Below are 15,624 nucleotides of genomic sequence, written 5' to 3' on the forward strand. Positions count from 1 at the left end.
GAGACCTGTAAAACAAAAACAAACAAACAAAAAAAAAAAACACACGGGTTTTAAATCAACAATGTTGATCCTTTGGGATGAATCTGAGAAAAATAGCTGTGCTGTTGCAAAGTTGCTAATACAGATTATATTTCAGGATGGAAAAGCCAGCCTGGACAACAAATAATGGAAAATAATTTTAATGTGTCTGGGGAAAGCCCCCCCTGCCCATATAAATCTAACTTACGCACCTGTACAGCACACGCGTCACGTGAAATACGGGATATTCAAACGAGTACGAGTGAGCATGTGAATATTATGCAACCCGTGAATTGTGTGCACTATTATCTTACGTTTGTGGGTTTGGAACAAGATGTGGTGACTGGAAGCCGCGGGGAAAGTGGAGGAGCGACCCGGTGTCAAAGTGCTTCTGGTTCCGTCGATGACAGGAGAACACCGCCCCTCCTGCAGCTTAGCTAGCCGAGCTCAGTTTCTTTCTGCTGGACAGCTAGAGAAAAGGTACGTTATTACCCAAGCGACCATCTGACATAACTACATTTTTGTTCACTATATAAAATAAGGGTGAAACGTTCTTTTTTTTTTTTTTTTTTAAAGAAAAAGAGAAAACGGCGCTAAAATGTGTGCATTTATAATGGCACCGCTCGCGTTTAAGGAACGAGGCGCAAACTGACTGGGAATCGCGGCCAGTTTCGATTTAATATCCCGTCATGTTTGGGGTTTCACTGCCAGCTGCTTTACTTTCCAGGTTATTCACAGGAGCCATTTCACCACGTTCAGTGTTAATGTTTATCTGGCCATAACCGCAGAGCGCTAAATGTCGGCTTTGCTTCTAAAAATATATTAACCAGAGCAGTTTGTCACAAACATAAGTAGAGTTCAGTTTCTTGGACTTGCAGAGGAAAATGCTGTCGTACTTTTTTTTTTTTTTTTTTAACCGACTACGCCCTTTAATATCCGTCTAGTTCAGGGGTTTCAAACTGCAGTCCTCGAGGGCCGCAGTCCTGCAACTTTTAGATGTGCCTCTGCTGCAGCACCTGAACAGAATAATTAGGTCATTAAGGCTCTGGAGAACTGATCTACACAAGGAGGAGGTAATTAAACCATTTCATCCCAGTGTTTTGTACCTGTGGCACATCTAAAAACTGCAGGACAGCGAGTTTGAGACCCTAATGTAAACATGTCTATAAATCCTCTGTTCTGTGGTGTTTGTGTTTTTGAAACTATATTAGGGTGCTTATTTTGTTGCTCTTTCCTGTTGTTATTGGCTAAATCTTGTTTGTAGGCGTCTCTCTGCCTATCAAAAAGGTTCAGATTCGTAATAATAATAATAGCATTGCTAACTGAAAGTAAAACATTAAACCTCTCAGCAACTGCTCATATCTCACGTAGTTTAACATTGGTGATGTCATAAATGTGATTCAACAGAGACGGCACTCTTGTTTGATGGCATTCCTTTGTTCCTGTAAAGAGTTCATCATTTCACCTCTAATAACATTTCTATGGAAGAGAAGCAGACCCACAGCATCACAGAAGATCTCCCCCCCTAAAACTGTAATGATTTTTGTTGCACATAAACTGTTGTACTGAACAGAAACTGAAGCATCAGCTCATTTTATTGGTGGGTAAAAAGGCAAGGAGTCTCTATGAAGGTCAGATGGTTATCAGATCTGCTAATCCCCGTTCATTCTCTTATTGGTTTCCTTTTCAATATAAGCCCCACTTCAGTGTGGCCGGAGCTACACTAAATGTTTGTCTTTATTTTCTGACATGTATGATTTTTTGTTTGTTTTTTTGGGGGGGATTCTTGAAGGTTTCCCTCAGACAGCGATGGCGTCATTTGGAGCACCGCAACACAAGGCCGCAGACTGCGTCACCAAGGTGGCGCTCAGCATCGCCTGCGATAATCTGCTGGACATGGACACCTTCTCCAAGTCCGACCCCATGTGCGTGCTCCACTTGAACTCATCGGGTCCTCACTGGTACGAGGTGAGCACTCGGCTATTTCTGTTCTTCGTCGGGTTGCTCGCGGAGAAGATCTGGACTTGTAATGCGATGCAGCTTTTTTTTTTCTTTTCTTTTTTTTTACTGTCTCTTTCGCCAGATTGGGCGAACGGAGAAAATCCAGAACTGCCTGAATCCTAAGTTTTCCAAGAGCATCGTCCTCGACTACTACTTCGAGGCGGTGCAGAAACTCAGGTTTGAAGTGTACGACATCGACAGCGAAAACTGCACTCCAGAAGAAGCAGACTTCCTGGGACAGTTTGAGTGCACCTTGGGGCAGGTCAGAAAGAAAATGTCAGCTACTTATCGAGCTTGTTTGATTTGTTAAAACGTAGAGATTCATGATTTAAGCTAGAGTTTGTAGCAACTCTTACTAAACTGACTTCCTGTGTCTCTGTGCTCAGATTGTGTCCTCGAAAAAACTAACAAAACCTCTTGTGAAGAGAGACAAGACACCAGCAGGGAAAGGAACGATAACCGTGAGCTTGTTTGATTGATAAAAACTTATAAAGTACTTCACCTCTTTTGCTTTTAGAGCATTGCTGCTCACTGTAGCTGACTGGAACCGCTACAGTACAAGTGGGCCATTTCTGCCCTCTGTACAAAATAAAACATGTTTAGAGCTGCTTATGTTACTTGACCTTTTGGGGAAAAAAAACAATTTATAATTTGGTCAATTTGTTGGCATTTTTAAAGGACGATAATTTTATTTTTAGGTCCTAAAAATAAAGAAAAACATACAACTTTAGCCAAAAAAGAAAAGGGTTAAATGCATTTTCTTCAATGGAATGTTAATGTTTGCAGGAAATGTAAAAAACAAACAACAATAACAACAAAAAACCAAACATAACACATAATTTACAACCCACTGAGGATAATCAAATCTATAATAGGATAATAAAATGTCACTGGTACTTTTATCGTCATTTTGTTGTGTAAATTCAGTTTGGTTATCCCAAGAAGAGTTTTGGTTGATTTATACCAAAACAAATCAAATGAACTAGGGACAAAATTCTGACTTACACACACATATACACACACAAACTTAAATCTCTACATAACAAACACTATTTATTTAACATTCATATTTTTGTTTTAACTTGAACAACTCAAGTTCAAGACCAAACCCAGACACTGTCCAAGTCATCTTACTTTGCCCCTCATGTGCACGCTTCCTTAAGTAGTTCAATAGAGATCAAACGTAAAAGATTCATAAACTGAATAAATAAACACAGTGGTTTTATATGAGGGTGTGGAAGTCCTCCTATAAGACCTCGAGGGATAAAATGTGGAAAAGGTCAAGGGGTGTGAATTATTTTTCTGATCCTTTTTATTTTTTTTTAATTTGGTACTATTCTTTTTTTTTTCCCCAATTTCTAGATTTGTGCGGAGGAGAGAAACGACAACAGGGTGGTGGCGTTGGAAGTTGCTGCCAGGTCATTGGACAAAAAGGTTTGGATGACTAACTGACTGTTCTTTCTGCTCACTGATTGGTCAGATTACTTGGCTGCTGAATTTTTAAACTCTTGACCAAATCGTTTTGTCAATACTAAATTATTAAAGGCAGATGATTGAAGATGAGTCGCCACATCATCATGATTAGATCAGATCCTGGTGTCTAATGCGCACAAAAATGTAGCACAAAAACTGAAACAACTCACTTGATGTAGTAATTATTAGGGATGTTACTAACAATTATTTTGGTTGTAGATTAATCTATTGATTATTCTGACGATTAATCGGATGAAAAGAATCGGCTCATTCTACAAACTTACTTGCATTTAAGAAATTTTTTTATTCAATGTCCCGATGCAGCTTACAACTCATTTTATTATTTTTAAAATATGAAAATAAGCATTTTATTTCCTAAAGTAAATAAAATATAAAATAATATTCCATTATTGAATTCTTGATCATTTGTAGTAACGGATGCATCTGAAGCTAAAAACGAAAAATACTTTTAACATCAACATTTGAAAAGTTTAGCCCTTTCTGCTCGACTTGGCATCAATACAGCGTGGGGTTGATCTGTTGTTTATATTTTTAGATTAAATAATGAATCTAAAAAAGGTGCTTAATAGGAGATTTAAAAAAAAGTTTTTACAGTATTTGAATGAGGTGAAACTAAAACTGCCACTTGATGAATTCTGGATAAAACATATTTACAAATGCTTTGTGTTACAGACCAAAAGTTTGGACACACCTTCTATTTCAATGGGTTTTCTTTATTTTCATGACTATTTATAAGGCAAGAAATCCCACTTATTAACCTGACAGGGCAGGTTGACCTATGAAGTGAAAACCATTTCAGGTGACGACCTCTTGAAGCTCATCAAGAAAATGCAGAGTGTGTGCAAAGCAGTAATCACAGCAAAAGGTTGCTACTTTGAAGAAACTAGAATATAAGGGCTATTTTCAGTTGTTTTACACTTTTTTGTTTAGTGCATATTTCCACATGTGTTATTCATAGTTTTGATGCCTTCAGTGTGAATCTACAATGTCAATAGTCATGAAAATAAAGGAAACTCACTGAATTAAAAGGTGTGTCCAAACTTTTGGTCTGTACTGTATATATCGTTGATGATTATTTTAATAATCAATTAATTGCGATTAATCCGATTAATCGTTCCAGCCCTGGTGATTATTGAAAACAAGTTCAAGAGAGAAATAAATATTGGTAACCGTGTTCCAACATTTGTCATAATGCAAGAGTTTGTGACTTACATTTGGAAGTCTTAACATTGTTGCGGTTAAAAAAAAGTTAACTACGGCTCTCTGTTTTTTCCAGGACTTTTTTGGCAAGTCCGACCCTTTCCTGGAGTTTTACAAGCAGACAGAAACTGGATGGCAGCTGGCCCACAGGACCGAGGTACAGACACAAAGTGCTGTTTGTGATAGTGAACTAATTACTATTAAGTTTAAAGTGTGCACCGTTACCAGACATTGCAGCCGTGATAGTTTTTCTAAAATAATTTCTCTGGTTCAGGTGGTGAAATACAACCTAAACCCCATATGGAAGCCATTCAAAATCCCGATGCAGTCCCTCTGCGACGGTGACGTGGAAAAATCTATAAAGGTACATACACTACAACCTCAGGCAGTATTTCTAAAGATAAGGAGCTAGAATCTCCTGAGGCTTCTTCTTAAGTAAAACCAAGACCCCTGGACATGTTCTGTTACGTTTAATCTTCTTGCTACAAATAAAGAAATGCGTGTTGTTTGTTTTATGTCCATTTTCTAACTCTATTAAAGCACACTTATGTGGAACAGATGCTTTCCGGGCAGCACAACAAGTGAGTTAACTGTTAGCAGAGTGAATGCACATCACTTGAAGGATGCGGTGTCTGTGACCGGACCGGCTGAAGTCCACGATGCATCTACATCCGTCTTAAAGGAACACACCCGCTTCTGAGGAGACTGGTCCATTGCTGAACCCACCCGTTTTTAGTCTGTGATGAGACGATGCTGTGGTTTGGGTCAGTCATTCATGAATTGTTTTCAACTTGGAAATTTCATATTAGGTGTAGTGCGCCGCAAAAGCATTCACACCCTTTGAATTTGTCCACATTTCGTCAGTATTTCATGAGACCAACGCAATTTAGGACATGGATGGAAAATGGGAGAAAAAAATTGTACACACTTCTCAGTTTGACATGTACTCTGAGTAAATACTTTGTAGAACAACCTTTGATAAAATTACCATAGCAACTCTTTTGATTTATGTTTCTACCAGCTTTTCACATCCAGAGAGCAATTTTTTTTCTCTTTTTGCCATTGTTTCCACTCATCCTTAAAATGTCTTAAATTCATTTAAAAAATCTGAATTGGCTTTAAATATGTTAATCACACATCTTAAATGTTGTTGTGGCTGGACTAGTTAATTTTCTATATTCTATGTAGTTTATTTTTCAGAATCGTGCTCAGACGTCTTCATTGCATTCTGTGGCTATTTCTAGCTAGCTGCTACCCTTCTAGGCTTGCTAGCTTTTTTTGAGTCTACATATTTTTTCTTTTAAAAAAATTGTAATCTTCCATTACATCTACTGCTGTACCATTACACACTACATTGTGTTGGTCATAACACATGGAAAAAATCCAAAGGATGCTGACACTTAACAAGACCCTGTATTACGGAACTGTATTCGGGCCATAAAATTTAAAAAAATTAAAAAAAATTCAAACTGAGAAATAAATGAATAAAATTAAAACAAAAATATTTGAAACAGAAAAAAAGAGTTACTTTTCAGATGCAAGGTTTTCTTTTCAGTTCCAGACATCTGGCCCTGTTTGCCTGGGGGGCGGGGCCTCAAATTACACAGAGGACAAATCTGAAACAGAAGAAAACCTTAAATCTTTCTTTTTAAAAACAAAAATTCAACCACTTGCTAAAAATTCAACTAAATCTTACTTTGTTAGTTTTGTTATGACGTTTAAACTGAACTTTTTTTTTTCAAATCTAACTCAAAATGCAGCTCCTTTGTTTTACCTGCTAACTATATGGCTAACCGCTAAATTGGTAAGAGAACCAATGGACCAGTTTCTCCATAGGTAGAATTCTCCATTAAGATGGATGACCCATCAGCTTTCTTAGCCGTGGGTTTCTGTAGGCTGTAGCTTCTCCTAGCTTGTCTGATCTCTGCTGGTCGCTTCATACTGTGTGTAGAGCTCTTCTGTTTTCTCTGTTCTCTCTACACCAACAATGGATGTGTGTGTGTGTGTGTGTGTGTGTGTGTCTCTCTCTGCTAGAGGTTTTCACTATCAGAGTGTCACATTGAGTGCATCACACTCATGCTCTTGCTTCATCTGCTCTGCCTCCCGCGTGCTTTAATTGACGATGATAAAGACTAGTGAGACTTTGTCCTGGTTCTCCCGACCCTCTTGCCTCTCCCAGATTGACTGCTACGACTACAACAACAGCGGCTCGCATGATTTCATCGGCTCCTTCCTCACGACACTCTGTCAGATACAGCAGGCATGTCAGTCATTCGCTGTGAGTTCAGTTTAAACCTTTGTTTTTTCACGGTGCGTTACAAAACTGCCTACTAAACGAAAGGTGCCGACGAAACCTGACTGGTTTGAGTCTCTTCTCCTCAGGCTGAGTTTGAATGCATCAACAGCAAGAAGAAGCAGAAGAAGAAAGGATACAAAAACTCGGGAATTATCCTCATAAAACAATGCAAGGTATTTGTAACTATTTCATAAGACATTTCCTTCATAAAGCAAGCAAATAAATATGATTTTAAAGCCATCATAATGCCATAAAGAAGGTTGGACTTTCTGACTCAAACATATGTGGGCATTCCAACTCTATGCCAGATGGATATGACAGAAATGAAATAAAATAAGCTAGAACGTTTAAACATATATTAGTCCAACTAATTTTAATGAGGAGATCTGAATCTGCTCAGCAATACGAGTGAGAAGGGATCTCTATAGTAAGAGATCCCTTCTCACTTTCACTCTGCCCATAAACAGTTTATTCTGCTTCCATCATTCTGCTGAATTATGAAAGACTGCAATGTACAGGAGCTCAGTTTTACTGCCGATAAATGACAGGATGTGTGTGTGTGTTACATTACAGCTGTCAAGAAAATACCCATCTACATGTATAATTTTCAGTGCTAGTGACCCACACTGCTGGCGGTCCTGCTGCTTGCAGCCAAGTGGTCTTATTTTTTTTAGCACTATGTATCATCGCTGTTGGAATGCTGTGAAAATGTTAATACCTGATTTATTTGTCTTAACATGTTTTAGAACAACGTAATCCTAATGTGACGAACAAAATGTACAAATGCTCATCTTTCGCATTGACACATGCAGAAAGTTTTGAAAACCACGTCTTTTCTTTCCACTTGACAACTACGTGCTACTTTAAGGTTTCTTACTAAGGGGCGAAGTTGAGTTCTGTATTTTCCAGGTTTGGATAAATTTTTAAAAATTGAATAAGAGTGTGGAGGAATATTTCTATTTCCTGACTTAATTGTTCCCTGTTTCATTGTTTGAAACTTTTCTCTGTTGCATTCTTTCCTCTTCCTTTCCTCAAGTCCATCCTCCAAATATTGTTCCTTCCTTCCCTCCTTTGTGCCTTTTCTTTTTTCCTTAATTCCTGTACCCTTCTTTCCTTCCTTCACTCCTTCCTTCCTGGCTTTCTACCTCCATTCCTTCCTTAAAGTTGAGCCAGAAGAAGTATGAAAATCTTAAATGAAAGATGCAGTTTTCTGTTATGATTATGGTGTTAGAATATGTATTTTTTTCCCCCTTATTTGCTTATAGATAGTGAAGGAGTACACGTTTCTGGATTACATAATGGGCGGCTGTCAGATTAACTTCACGGTGAGAACTACAATCTACTGAAAATCATTTCAGATCAAATAAATATTGACAAAACTTCCCATTGTGTTTTCCCATGTTTGTGTGATTTTTTTTTTTTTTTAAAGACTACTTTTAACGGTGATGTTGTTTATGCTTGGGGTCAGATTGCTATCGATTTCACGGGCTCCAATGGGAATCCCAGTTTACCCACATCTTTACACTACATCAACCCTCAAGGCTACAACGAGTATCTGGCAGCGATCTGGGCAGTCGGTAACGTCATCCAGGACTATGACAGGTAAAAAGATACGTTGAATGCATGGTGTTAATAAGATAACCTATTCAGATTTTAAATAAAAATACTCAATAAAGAAAATGAGTAGCGTTGTGCAATTGCTTGCACAGGTCAGGTTAAGGAACTGCCCTTTGACCATGATTGCAACACCTTGATTCTCAATTTTTAGCCATTCTGTTGTAGATTTGCTGCTGCATTCATGTTGCTAGCGGCAGACATCTGTCTCTGGGTAGATCTACTGGGATAATGAAAATGGTATAAAATTAATATCAAGGGTGTAGGTTTGGTCTAAGTGTTGGTGGGACCTTACAACTTACTGACCAACGCCCCCCCCACGCACCGACCATTTTTTGTGGGGGGCACCACATTGGCTTAATAACCCCTCCCCCCAACCATAACCATAACTTGATCATACATCTTGTGTATACTCAGCAGATCAGTTCAAGAACACTTTACTTTTTCCTTTTCAAAATTCAGCAGCGTAACCTGGTTTGTATTCACACTAGCTTAACTTAATTTAAGACTAACACTTCAAATGCCATATTTACTGAGATAATTTCACAGTATAACTAACACCTCACCTGGAGCCCTGAAGCTCCAGCCACCCCTCCATCGTTCTGCTCTGCCCCTTGCTCTGCTGTCTGAGCATCCTATGTGAAAAAGTATTACATAATTAACAGACCTATTCTACCTCACATTCAGTGCTGACCTTACTAAACACCGGACTTTACAACAAATGCGTTGCGTGATAGATATCTAACTTATGGGTCCACTCACTGTACTTACAGCCAAGGTAGCAAAATAACTTCTAATGTCTGTCGTCCTTTTCTTTTTTGGTGGCGACATGGAGACTCATAATAAATGTCAAACTCAGAAGGAGACGCATTCACTGTCAGCACCATGGACCAAGCTTCCGTTCGGCGTGTGGCCAGCTGGCCGCCGCCTGGTGCAGCTAATCAAAGAACGTAGATCCACGTTCTGTGAGCCAATAGCGGGTCGTCATAGTTCATAACAGCGAATTTTAAAATGAATGCTACCACTGCGTAGTATATTGAAATATTAAACTAATCAGTGTAGAGTTTCGTTTATTTATTTTGTTTTTGTTAAAAAAAAAAAAAATTGTAATTAATATGGCAAAAATTGGTCGGGACTATTTTATATCCCTTGAATATTGGTCGTGACATGTCACGACCGTCCATACCCAAACCTACGCCCATGATTAATATATATATATATATATATATATATATATATATGTAGAGGTTTCGGTTCACACAGGTTCACCAAAATTTGACAATAGCAAGTGGGGAAAAACAATGATTTTCAATTTCAGCTGCACATTCAGAAGTTTAGAAGAAATCAGAATTTGACATAAATTGATCATGGTTCAAGTTGGTGGCATAATGGTGACCCCTGTAAAATAATTGGAAATATTATTACTCTGTTTATTTATTTAATAAATAAGAATGACAATCATATGCATATTTCATCCTTTAAAAGGTATATTTATTATTTAACGGGACGTTTATTTGTAAATGCATTTATTTCATAGAACATTCACATAAATGATCTCATTATATAGTTTTTAAGTAATTTTTTCCCCCCTATTTTGGACCTCCATACACTTCAGAGGTCACATCGTGGTAATTTGGACCAAAACATATGAGGAATGTTTTGACCATCTTAGTTCGTCAATACCACCAAGATTTAAGGTGGTCCTTCAGGCAAAAGGGAGCCAACCCCGGTACTAGCAGTAGGTGGACCTAATAAAGTGGCCGGTGAGATGTTATAAGCAATGATGTTTGTTGCTATAGAGAATAAGTGTGAGGAAGTAAAGTCCGTCCAGTTATCAGGTCCAACTAGAGCAGCTCTGATCAATCGTGGTTCCTCTTTTCTACCCTCCATCTTAAAGTTGCCGCAGCAAAGGTTGGAAAAGGTCAACACTGACTTATACCACAGCTGTCGTAACTGCATTCCCTCAGGTTCTCCCCATACTTTCCAAAGGCATGGGTAAACTTCCTTGTGCGCTCTGTTGGGCATGAAATAATGCAACAAATGACCGATTTACAGCAGAGGTGAACCAAACCCAGCGTCCTTCTGAATGAAGTCCTTAAGAAAACTCATGGGACACTCACTGCAGTATGACCGGGGGAAAGTGTATGTCTTAGTCCTCCATGTTGGTTAACTCCCCTTGACCAACACTCTTACTTGTATAACTTCCTTCCCACAGTGACAAGATGTTCCCTGCCTTTGGTTTTGGTGCTCAGCTTCCTCCAACATGGCAGGTGATTAATTTGAGCTGTTTTATACCTTTTTTTAATATATATATAGCAAGCCCTGAATCAGTGTAAATTGTCCAGACACGTTCATTTGACATAATTAGTTGCTCGTCTGCAGGTCAGCCATGAGTTCCCCATCAACTTCAACCCCTCAAATCCATTCTGTGCAGGTAAGACCTAGTGAAACTTTAATGTCTCACAGGAAGTTAAAGTTCCTTATCATGTTGGGGCTTCATCTTTATTTCTAGATGTACTACATTTACACGCTGATGTGTAGAAACAAGAGATCCAGATTGTTTGTGTGACCCATATGATTTCGGTGCCGTTTTCGTCTGGTTTCGTAGGCATAGAGGGAGTGATCGTTGCCTATCAGCAGTGTCTGCCTCAGGTGAAGCTCTACGGTCCAACAAACTTCTCTCCAATCATCAATCACGTGGCCCATTTTGGCAGAGAGGCCTTACAGCAGCAAACTGCCTCTGTGAGTTGCAACAAATGTTTAATTAATTGCAATAGTTGAAAGGCTAATAGGGATGATGAAAAGTTGTATGCACTAATGTCCTCTTTCATTATGATGTCAAATTACAGTATTATAGATTAAATTGACTTTATTGAAATTTATATCATGTTATGCTATTCCCTCATCAAAAACATACCTGCAGTGTTGCCTTGATTCTTTTAAGCATGTTTGAGAAATCCTATAATCTCCCATAGCAACCATTCAGCTGTGCAAAACACGTGGTTGGACCTAGCCCCGCCTTGGAGAACGAAGCTCCTCCTCAGAGCTGCAGTTTCTGAGCTTCTGCCTCTCCCGCTCGGCTCCTTCAGACTAGTCAGCAGCAATTAGCAAACACTTGGGGGAGCAGGGCATCTGCTGAACAGTACAACGCTGGTAAAAATGTTGCTAAAGGGTTAGGCCATGTTGTGATGACTTCCTGAAGGCGGAGTTTCAGAAAGAGCAGGAGTTTCTTAAAGAAGCAGAGGCCCAATTTCAAGGTGTTAAATCACGATGTAGAATTTTTTTTGTCAAATCTGATATATAGCATTTTTTAACAACTGAAGTGAACATAGTGACTTGATTATGCTGCAAAATGGCACTATATCCCTGTAAAACACATAATACTGTCCCATTAATTTGATCTCACCATAAATCCTCTGCGTTGTCTCCCATCTCCTGCAGCAATACTTCGTCCTGCTGATCATCACCGACGGAGTCATCACCGACATGGATCAGACGCGCAACGCCATCGTCAACGCTTCGCGGCTGCCCATGTCCATCATCATCATCGGCGTGGGAGCGGCGGACTTCAGCGCCATGGAGTTCCTGGATGGAGATGACGGAGTCCTGCGCTCGGCCACGGGCGAGGCCGCCATGAGGGACATCGTGCAGTTTGTGCCGTTCAGGCAGTTCCAAAACGTAAGCTCTGGCGCGCCCCACCATGCAGACGTGTTCCACCGCGGACGATGTTTTAAGTGTCGCACATGTAATTTCAGGCAGGCACTGCAGCACTCGCACAAAGCGTACTGGCAGAATTGCCTGACCAAGTGGCCTCCTTCTTCAATTTATTTGACCTGAAGCCCCCCAGCGATCCCTGTCCTTCCTAGACATGTACGACTATCCTATCCTGTTTTCCCAACTTGTTTTCCTCCTCTCTCCTCTGCTTTTTGTCCACAGCGACGCGCTTGCACTTTGTAGTAATGTGTCCTTTCCCAACTTTTGATCCAACCCAGAACATCCAATGTATTTGCAAAATTAGCTACCTAGTCATTATCAAGTTTTGGATCTCTGTGAAGCTTCATTTAGTTGTAACCAGAGGTTTTCATACAGTGTAGAAAAAGACACAAATTCTTTTGTTCTCACTTAAGTCAGACATGTTTTGTTATTTTAGGTGGGTGAGGGTTACCATAATTGTTTGTTTCTTTCTATTACTTTTTAAAAATTCAATTAGAGATGCACAATATATTGGCATAAAGATCGATGTCGGGCGATGTTAGTAATTTTTTAACTTATAGGTATCGGTCCGATTAGTAAGACTGGGCTGATTGTTTGATTAACAACCGATGTTTTTCTCCACCTTGTTGCCATTTGTGTTTCAGGATGGGAGGGGGTTTGATCATGTGATACAGCACAGGATTATGGGATGTTTCACTAACGCAGAGTAACGGTTTAGGTGTTGGGTTCACTTTCACACTGCGTCAAAAGTGTCTGGAAAAATAATTCTGCATGATATTGGTTGTCCACCATAACATCAGAAATTTATATTGGCCCAAATTTTCATTCCGGTGCTAAACTCAGTATTTTACATAAGATAATATGGTTTTAACAAAATTGTGAAAGCCGTATTATGGTTATAATGTCAGTGAATCTTCTTTTTTTGCATTCTATGTAAATACCTGGTTTCAACTTTATGCATGGCAATGCTAACTCTAGCCTTTCTTTAGCTGCTTTTTCTTTTGCTTTTTTTCCCACATTGCGTATATCAAGCCTACATATTTGTCCATCCTCTATGGTTACCCTCCCTGTTTCTCCTTTCTCCAGGGTCCTCAGGAAGCTCTTGCTCAGTCCGTCCTGGCAGAAGTGCCGGGCCAGGTGGCGGGCTTCTTCAAAACCATGAAACTGAGCCCGCCTCACAGCAACGATCCTCCCTCTGACCTCCTGGCATCGGCGCCCCCTGGTGATGCATGCTGAGAACCAAACTTCCTCCTAAAAAATGTCCCCTTCAACTCTGAAGCCTTTATAAGGCGCGTCAGTGATTTGAACCTAACCTAACATGGCTTATGCCGAGGGATGGACATGTTACGGTATGTTAACACTTTGCCGCAGTTTTATATAATACTCACATATACCAGGTTTAGCCTCGTTAAACGAGACATTTTATGGCATTACGCATATTTGCTGACACAGTCTTACAGTACTCCTGCACTGTCCTTTAACCTCATTTACAGCCCTGTTCTGCCTGTGTCACAGTATAGAGGTGCATCACTGCATATCTTTCTTCCGCCGTGTCTCCTTTGCCATGGTTAGAGTCTGTTAAATCAAATTAGCCCTTCAGAAACTATTAAAGACTGTATGAGGAAGCAAACAGTATCTCATCTCACCTCAGAGTAGCACACACAGTAAACTGAAGGTGGCGTTACTACAGAGAAACCAGCACAGAAATACTTAGACTTTATTTTCTCATAAGATGTGTTAAATTATTTTAGTTTAACTAAAGAAAAAACACCAAATAAAGTGAGTAAAAAATGCTTGTTTATACTTTGGTTAATGACTACAACATTAGGTTTGTAACCCTATAAATAAAGTGTTTATTTGTTGTTTCTCTCTCTCTCTCTAAAACATCTATTTAATTTTCCAACCTAAAGAACAACATAAAGCAGACCACTGCAAAACAATAAAAATCAGTCGTGGTTTTCGATCTGAGTCATATGGCTCACCACACAGGGTTCCATGACCTACATCTAAAAAGGGCTACCAGTTTTAGATGATTCGGTTGATAGATGAAATGTTTTGAATAAATTCATATTTCTTTCAAGAATGAGGCAGCTAATAGCAGCCATCTCCTCAGTCTGTCAGTTCTGAAGTCCGATGATATAAACTTGGTTTTCTCCTTGATCCCCATTTTACTGCAGTTTCTTCCTTGTGGGTCTTTATATGTTATGCTGGTCCCAAAAATGTAAATAGGTTTTAGGATTCAAAGCGAAAGTTTGTCAAATGTTTACAGAATGGATCAGCTTTATGTCACTATTAATAATGATTTATACTGAATCAAATTTATGCTTAATTTGACTGATCACTTGGTGCTTCTTCGCAAGTGGACTGGTTCTTTATTAGCATAATCAGGGAGGCCTAATAGAGGAAATGTTTTATATACTAAACATATGCACATAATAGAAGACGTTCACTTTGTCTTAAGTGTCCAACCATCCCTGTATGTACATTTTATTTAGTATATGTAAAAATTCATTTTTGACTCATGTGTTGCCTTGCCATATGTCTTTGTTATATGTGTTGATTCTGCCTGTATTTCTTTTGTTCTGTTTTTATGCAAAATTAAGTCTATAAAATCAAGATGATCAAATAATTACTGACTTATTATGATGTTTAACCAAATATTTAACAATTGGTATATAAGAAAGGCTTACAGTGATTCAGATACATAATGGCATTTATGTAGAAAGTTTAGATGTTCTATATTAACATCCATAGTCAATTTCTTGATGGCCTTACAATTCATACCTCAAGAAAACAATAAAACACTCCTATATTACAAGTAAATACTAAAAGATTTAGCTCGCTGGATGTCTGTTTTTCTGTTCTTTTTACATTTGTTAAAATACCAACAAAAAAAAGCTGAGCATTTTACAGGTTAAATAAAAAACATAATTTTGAAGAGTTTGTGTCTGGTTTGTTCGTGCAATTGGTACTCCTTGGGAAATTGTGAAAACGGTCTAAAAATAAACTAATCTTTTATTGCATGAGGATAGTCTTGCATGACAAAAGGTAGGAAAATAAAGCATTAAATGTTCAAATTCATTTTTTGCCCTTTCAAATCTGAATTCAGTTTAAAAAATGGCAACTAAGTACGCCGACATCATGCCTGGAGTAGTTTGCAGAATGACCTGAAGACCAAGAACTTATTCTCTCTGAATGTTTATAAAGAATTGGAGGCTGTAGATATTTTTCTTTCGTCTTCACATTTGGTTCCTTTATAACTACAAAGATCAATTCATTTTAATGCG

The 15,624-nt window shown here is 38.8% G+C and overlaps 1 protein-coding gene across 2 annotated transcripts; it reads left to right on the top strand.

The window, feature by feature from the left end:
- Nucleotides 1–235: 235 nt before the first annotated feature.
- LOC114136983 (copine-3-like) lies at nt 236–15,149 on the top strand. 2 transcript variants are annotated; one of them, XM_028005436.1, is made up of 17 exons: nt 236–498; nt 1,811–1,986; nt 2,102–2,281; nt 2,406–2,480; nt 3,382–3,453; nt 4,790–4,870; nt 4,988–5,077; nt 6,893–6,991; nt 7,096–7,182; nt 8,275–8,334; nt 8,478–8,611; nt 10,839–10,893; nt 11,006–11,057; nt 11,232–11,365; nt 12,065–12,301; nt 12,379–12,493; nt 13,424–13,554. In XM_028005436.1, the coding sequence occupies exons 2-16, from the start codon at nt 1,828–1,830 to the stop codon at nt 12,487–12,489; spliced, it is 1,626 nt and encodes a 541-aa protein (XP_027861237.1). In that variant the 5' UTR covers nt 236–498; nt 1,811–1,827; the 3' UTR covers nt 12,490–12,493; nt 13,424–13,554. The 2 variants fall into 2 exon arrangements, with proteins under 2 accessions (XP_027861237.1, XP_027861236.1); XM_028005435.1 differs by lacking the exon at nt 12,379–12,493 and having other exon boundaries at nt 13,424–15,149.
- Nucleotides 15,150–15,624: the final 475 nt, after the last annotated feature.

The sequence above is a fragment of the Xiphophorus couchianus genome, chromosome 21 (assembly GCF_001444195.1).
Source record: "Xiphophorus couchianus chromosome 21, X_couchianus-1.0, whole genome shotgun sequence".
In the NCBI taxonomy this organism is placed as follows: domain Eukaryota; kingdom Metazoa; phylum Chordata; class Actinopteri; order Cyprinodontiformes; family Poeciliidae; genus Xiphophorus; species Xiphophorus couchianus.